Here is a 7,642-nt window from a genome sequence, read left to right as displayed (position 1 = left end):
ACATAGCCATTTTCCGACCAACCACATGCATCACAAATAACCAAAAAACAGCTAAATGCAGCACTAAACTTTGACAATATTCATCAGATGACACTCCTAGAACATCATGTTACACAATACATGCATTCTTTTGTTCGATAAAGTTCATATTTATATATAAAAACAGCATTTTACATCGGCACGTGACGTTGACTAACTATTTTCCCTCAAATGCATCCGGTGAAACAGCGCTACAATTTACTAAATTACTATTCGAAAACATTTTTTAAATGTAATATTGTCATTCTAAGATTTATAGATGAATATCTCTTGAAAGCACCTGTAATGCCAGATTTAAAAATAACTTTACTGGGTAATCACACTTTGCGATAAAAGGGGATGCGATACTCAGAAAAATAGGCTACCGTTACAGGTCAGCACCATCTTGGAACAATCGCATATCAAATCTACTCTTGTATACTATTGTCAATAATCCCTTACCTTTGATTATCTTCATCAGAAAGCACTTCCAGGAATCCCAGGTCCACAACAAATGTATTTTCGTTCGAAAAAGTTAATCCTTTACGTCCCAATAGCTTGTTCTTGTTAGCGCGTTCTGAAGGCTGCTCCAAAACTTCCGTCGTGCGCGGGACTCCTCTTTCAATAAAATGCTTTTATTTTTTATTTAGGTTCGTTCAAACATGTCAAACGTTGTATAACATAAATCTTTAGGGCCTTTTTCAACCAGAGCTCCAATAAGATTCAAGGGGGACGATTGCATTTTCTTTCAAAACGTTTCGAAAGGGGAGGGTAGCCAGGGGCGCCGGCGTCATAATGGTGACGGCCCTCCTCATGTGACCACTTTCCACAGCGTCTCATTCAGTCAGTTTTCACAGTAGGAGACTCAAACCACTTTGTAAAGACTGGGGACATCTAGTGGAAGCAATAGGAAGTGCTCAATGAACCATTGCTCACGGTGTGATTTATAGGCAAAGTGATGAAGTTGAGTCCGCAATTCAGAATTCCACATCCTGTTACGATCGGTCTCGGGGTTTTGACTGCCATATGAGTTCTGTTATACTCACAGACACCATTCAAACAGTTTTAGAAACTTTAGGGTGTTTTCTATCCACAAGTATTAATTATATGCATATCCTAGCTTCTGAGTTTGAGTAGGAGGCCGTTTAACCTCTATGGGCTAGGTGGGACGCTAGCGTGCCACCCGTGGTGCACTCCATCAACAGCAGGTGCATTTCAAGAGCGACAAATTTGAATCCAAATAAATGTCAAAATTCAAATTTTTCAAACATACAACTATTATACACCCTTTGAAAGATAAACATCTCCTTAATCTAACCACGTTTTACGATTTCAAAAAGGTTTTACGGCGAAAGCATAAATTTAGAGTATGTTAGGACAGTACATTTACAAGAGTTGTGTGTAATGTTTTGTCAAGTCAAAGACAGGGTCACCAAAACCATAAAACCAGCTAAAATGATGCACTAACCTTTTACAATCTCCATCAGATGACACTCCTAGGACATTATGTTAGACAATGCATGCATTTTTAGTTCTATCAAGTTCATATTTATATCCAAAAACAGCGTTTTACTATGGCATTGATGTTGAGGAAATCGTTTCCCTCCAATAACCGGCAGTCAAGTCAGCGTCACAAATTAAATAATTAAAATTAGAAAACATTGGTAAAATATTATATTGTCATTTAAAGAATTATAGATTTACATCTCTTGAACGCAATCAACTTGCCAGATTTAAAAATAACCTTACTGGGAAATCACACTTTGCAATAATCTGAGCACTGTGCCCAGAAAAATACGCGTTGCGATACAGACTAGACGTCATGTTGGGGAGATCTAAAATCGAAAATACTATGTAAATAATCCATTACCTTTGATTCTCTTCATCAGATGTCACTTCCAGGTATCACAGGTCCATAACGAATGTAGTTTTGTTCAAAAAAGCTCATAATTTATGTCCAAAAATCTCCGTCTTGTTAGCACATGATCTAAGCCAGCCGGACTTCTCGTCATGAACGAGGGGAAAAATATATTTACGTTCGTTCAAACATGTCAAACGTTGTATAGCATAAATCATTAGGGCCTTTTTTAACCAGAACATGAATAATATTCAAGGTGGACGAATGCATACTCTTTTATAACGTATTGGAACGAGGGTACCCAACATGAACTCGCGCGCCAGGTGTCTAATGGGACATCATCGTTCCATGGCTCTTGTTCGGTCAGATCTCCCTCCAGAAGACTCAAAACACTTTGTAAAGGCTGGTGACATCTAGTGGAAGCAATAGGAAGTGCCAAAATATTCCTCAGCCCCTGTGTTTTTCAATGGGATAGGTTTAAAGGTAATACGAGACATCAGGTATCCACTTCCTGTCAGAAAATGTCTCAGGGTTTTGCCTGCCAAATGAGTTATGTTATACTCACAGACACCATTCAAACAGTTTTAGAAACTTTAGAGTGTTTTCTATCCATATATAATAAGTATATGCATATTCTAGTTACTGGGTAGGATTAGTAACCAGATTAAATCGGGTAATTTTTTTTTATCCAGACGTGCAAATGCTGCCCCCTAGCCCTAAAAGGTTAAAATGGGCACGAATTTTTTTCAAAAATCGCTGTAGCTAGGCGACCGTCAAGAGGTTAATCTTTCACTTTATACTTCAGATCTGAAATTATCCCCTCTCTCTCTGTCTGTCTGTCTCTCTCTCCATCTCTCTCTGTCTAGGAGTGGCGTGGTGTAGTGGTGAGGGAGCTGTATATCAGTGAGTGTGTTTATGTGAGGAGGCTGGAGTCAGTAAAGAGGGTGTACCACGATCCCCTGCTGTCAGCTCTTCAGTCTAACAGAGCCATCCTCAGCTCTGCTCACATCAACATGGTCCTCACACCTGTAACACACTTACTGGACATCAACAGGTACACACGCACACACACACACACACACACACACACACACACACACACACACACACACACACACACACGGACGCACGCGCACATATACACACACTTACTGGACATCAACAGGTACACACACATGTACACACACTTCCTCTCTCCCTTTCTTCTGACACCATTGTGTGTGTGTGTGTCAGGTTGTTTCTATCAGAACTGGGTTCTAGATTGCAGCAGTGGGAGGCTGATCAGTGTGTAGGGGATGTGTGTGTGAAATTCTGCTCCAAACTTAGAGTGTACACCAACTACCTCAACAACTACCCTACTGCCCTACTCACCATAGACAAGGGAAGTACACTCTTCTTCTTCTATCTCTCTCTCTGTGTCTCTCTCTATGTGTCTCTCTCTCTCTCTCTATGTGTCTCTCTCTCTCTCTCTATGTGTCTCTCTCTCTCTCTCTATGTGTCTCTCTCTCTCTCTCTCTGTGTCTCTCTCTCTCTCTCTCTGTGTCTCTCTCTCTCTCTCTCTGTGTCTCTCTCTCTCTCTCTCTCTCTCTCTCTCTCTCTCTCTCTCTCTCTCTCTCTCTCTCTCTGTGTCTCTCTCTCTCTCTCTCTCTCTCTCTCTCTCTCTCTCTCTCTCTCTCTCTCTGTGTCTGTGTCTCACTCTGGTGTGTGTGTTTTGTGTTGCAGTGCAGAGAGATGAACCCTGCTTTCCGAGCTTTCCTAAAGAGACAAGACAGAACCCTGGAGACACACATGCTGAGGTATGTTACTGTGGGACTCTAGAGCTCTGGGTTGTTAGTGGGGGACTCTAGAGCTCTGGGTTGTTAGTGGGGGACTCTAGAGCTCTGGGTTGTTAGTGGGTACTCTAGAGCTCTGGGTTGTTAGTGGGGGACTCTAGAGCTCTGGGTTGTTAGTGGGTTCTCTAGAGCTCTGGGTTGTTAGTGGGGACTCTAGAGCTCTGGGTTGTTAGTGGGGGACTCTAGAGCTCTGGGTTGTTAGTGGGGGACTCTAGAGCTCTGGGTTGTTAGTGGGGGACTCTAGAGCTCTGGGTTGTTAGTGGGAGACTCTAGAGCTCTGGGTTGTTAGTGGGGGACTCTAGAGCTCTGGGTTGTTAGTGGGGGACTCTAGAGCTCTGGGTTGTTAGTGAGGGACTCTAGAGCTCTGGGTTTTGTGTGTGTGTGTGTAGTCTGCAGGAGCTGTTGCTGTGTCCAGTGTGGCGTATGGAGGAGTATGTAACTCTGCTGCAGGCGCTGTCTCTACACACACACTCTCAACACTCCGATCACACACAGCTGCCTGGCGTATTGGACACACTCACCCACTACAGGGACTTCATACACAAGGTAGAACACAAACATCTACAGGTCGATGTCCTCATTGTGGTTTTACAGACGTGTTTAATACTTTTTATGTACACATATTATTAAAATGTTTATTAAATGCGTATTGTTATATTTGGTAGCACTTATCTGTTTCCCCTCGACTCCAACCCCATTCGATGCGTGGAAAGGATGTGGGTGTGGCTAGGTCTACATAAGGTTGCTAATTAAAAAAACTCACAAAAGCTCTGACGAAGACCGATGCGTAAAGCTCTGACGGAGGCCGATGCGTAAAGCTCTGACGAAGGCCGATGCGTAAAGCTCTGTCGAAGGCCGATGCGTAAAGCTCTGACGAAGGCCGATGCGTAAAGCTCTGACGAAGGCCCGGAGGCCGATGCGTAAAGCTCTGACGAAGGCCGATGCGTAAAGCTCTGACGAAGGCCGATGCGTAAAGCTCTGACGAAGGCCGATGCGTAAAGCTCTGACGAAGGCCGATGCGTAAAGCTCTGACGAAGGCCGATGCGTAAAGCTCTGACGAAGGCCCGGAGGCCGATACGTAAAGCTTATTAAAGATAAGTGATGCGATCAAGAGCAGTGTGCGGGTTCCTTCTTCTTTTTCCTCATCTCATGTTGCCAGGCACCTGCAAAAAAGATAGCTCAGATGTACGAGTGCCTTTTACATTTTGAGTTTGACTTTACAAACAACAAGAGGGCTTAATTGGAGTCTATTTCTTCGGAGCCTAGACCTATATAAATAACTTAGCCTACCTCAGCCAGTTATGAGGCTTAACAGCCTAATAGAAGTAGGATTTGTTTTATTAGGCCTACTTACAATTGCAACTGGTGAAAAATGTAGCATCCTACATAAAACAATCATTTAAAGAAAAAAAGTCTGCACGTTCGAACTAAAACAATGTAACTAAAATGAAAGCACATATTTGTAAATCCCAAACTCTAAAAGTAAATGGAAAGGTAGATACAAATTATGTGTGACATTGTGGTTACAATTAAGAATGTAAACAAGATGCTGTGTTTTTATTTACAGTAGTGATGGACAACTGGAGACATTTTGAAAACAGGTTTTCAAACACTTGTTTTTCACAACTGTAGCAGGCTTAGCCCATCATGCAAATGGTTCCTATTAGCAGGACAATAGACTTTTTATAGCACGGCTACTGTTGTGAAAATCCCTCAACTTGCAATGTATTAGATGCTTAAAGTACTCTAAAGTGTTACATTTCTAACTCAAAACAGTATTTCTTCGTCAACATCTTTATGCTTTCATTAATCTTCTTGATCTTCTTCCTTTTTTTCTGTAGCAATTTTGTGCAAATTGTTCAAGGGCCACGGTTGATTTGTCTGTGAAGATGACGTTATTGAATGTCTCGTCAGCTTTGATCTGGGCCTGTAGGACGCAAAGTTCTTTGTTTGTCAGACGAATCATTGGATCGAAACTACAGAACAGTACAAAACAATCGAACACACATGGTTAATGTTCTGAGATTTAAAATATATATATATATATATAAAACATTTCTTACCGAGCCGTGATGCCCGCAGATTACAGATTGCCTTTGCCGATCGCTCATCATCTTCATTCATCAGTGAGTCGATGGCTTGAATAGTCATTGACTCACTCACGCGATGAAAAGGGTGAGGAACAAGATGGAGTCACAATCCATGCCAGGCACACCTGTGAGCTCTGGATCTCCTCCTCCGACAGGCAGAGTCAACATACGTGGCGGGTTCGTCAGGTTTTCGGTTCACCCTGACATTTCCATTCCTCTTCTGACAACAGAACTTGACAAACTGCTCACCAGGCACAGCAAGGGCAGCCCGGACCGTTATGCTGTTCTGCTATTCCAAGGATGTGTAACCGAAGAGAGTTAAACCACGAATGGGCACAGAATACATAGTCTTCCCGCTGTGGCCGTCTATTTCAGCACCGTTTCGCGCGGCTCTAAGACAAGCATGGAGAAACGAAAATGTTCAAATATTCCATTATTTTCTTAAGATATGTGTTGACTGAATATAAGCAAGTCATGTCTGCTAAATAATCAAGTTTGATTTATTTCTGGAGAAACCTTTCTAAATAACTGGTTTTATTTACAAATTAGTGAGAATGTCTCACCCCATGTTCAAGAATGGCCTTTTTCTCACTCACTCTTGGTTAAATGAAAACAAAATCTCCATAATATCGTATTTTATTTAAACAAAGCGATTATTATAATACATTTATTTAGAATTATGTAAAAGCTTAGATATTCTCAGATACTCTCACAGATCCTAACAGAAAATGCCCCTTAGATATTAATTTAGAGTCCTGCAATCCTGTAAATGTAATTATCCTGTAAATGTAATTATCTCTTTCTCTCTCTCTCTCTCGCTGTCTTTCTCTCTCTGTTTCTCTCTGTTTCTCTCTCTCTCTCTCTGTCTCTCTCTCTCTGTCTATCTCGCTCATTATCTCTCTCTCTGTCTCTCTCTCTGTCTATCTCTGTCTCTCTCTCTGTCTATCTTTCTCTCCCTCTCTTTCTCTCTCTCTCGCTCGCTGTCTTTCTCTCTCTTGCTCTCTCTCTGTTTCTCTCTCTCTGTTTCTCTCTCTCTCTGTCTTTCTCTCTCTGTCTTTCTCTCTCTGTCTATCTCTCTCTCTGTCTTTCTCTCTCTCTCTCTCTCTCTCTCTCTCTCTCACTGTCTCTCTCTCTCTCTCTCTCTCTCTGTCTATTTTTCTCTCCCTCTCTTTCTCTCTCTCTCTTTCTCTCTCGCTCGCTGTCTTTCTCTCTCTTGCTCTCTTTTTGTTTCTCTCTCTCTGTTTCTCTCTCTCTCTGTTTCTCTCTCTCTGTCTTTCTCTCTCTCTGTCTTTCTCTCTCTCTGTCTTTCTCTCTCTCTCTGTCTTTCTCTCTCTCTCTGTCTATCTCTCTCTCACTGTCTCTCTCTATCTCTCTCTCCCTCGCTGTCTTTCTTTCTCACTCTCTCTCTGTCTCGCTCTCTCTGTCTCGCTCTCTCTGTCTCGCTCTCTCTGTCTCGCTCTCTCTTTCTCTCTCTCTCGCTCGCTGTCTTTCTCTCTCTCTCTCTCTCTCTCTCTGTCTATCTCTCTCTCCCTCTCTTTCTCTCTCTCTCGCTCGCTGTCTTTCTCTCTCTTGCTCTCTCTCTGTTTCTCTCTCTCTCTGTCTTTCTCTCTCTGTCTTTCTCTCTCGGTCTATCTCTCTCTCTGTCTTTCTCTCTCTCTCTGTCTATCTCTCTCACTGTCTCTCTCTCTCTGTCTATCTCTCTCTCCCTCGCTGTCTTTCTCTCTCACTCTCTCTCTCTCTGTTTCTCTCTCTCTCTCTGTCTTTCTCTCTCTGTCTATCTCTCTCTCCCTCTCTCTCTCGCTGTCTTTCTGTCTCTCTCTCTCTGTCTTTCTCTCTGTCTTTCT

The 7,642-nt window shown here is 42.4% G+C and overlaps 1 protein-coding gene across 8 annotated transcripts in view; it reads left to right on the top strand.

The window, feature by feature from the left end:
- The window catches only part of ect2l (epithelial cell transforming 2 like), a 37,420-nt gene that overhangs the window by 22,014 nt on the left and 7,764 nt on the right, over positions 1-7,642 (top strand). For 6 of the 8 annotated variants that reach the window (XM_045723712.1, XM_045723711.1, XM_045723710.1 and 3 more), the window contains 4 exons: positions 2,743-2,930; positions 3,110-3,257; positions 3,599-3,672; positions 4,098-4,254. In XM_045723712.1, coding sequence (XP_045579668.1) covers positions 2,743-2,930; positions 3,110-3,257; positions 3,599-3,672; positions 4,098-4,254 — 567 coding nt within the window. The remainder of the gene's footprint in view (positions 1-2,742; positions 2,931-3,109; positions 3,258-3,598; positions 3,673-4,097; positions 4,255-7,642) is intronic. The other 2 variants (XR_006771009.1, XM_045723713.1) reach the window with 2 other exon arrangements.

This window comes from Salmo salar, chromosome ssa09 (genome assembly GCF_905237065.1).
Source record: "Salmo salar chromosome ssa09, Ssal_v3.1, whole genome shotgun sequence".
NCBI lineage: Eukaryota > Metazoa > Chordata > Actinopteri > Salmoniformes > Salmonidae > Salmo > Salmo salar.
This window is presented reverse-complemented; position numbering and strand designations above follow the sequence as displayed.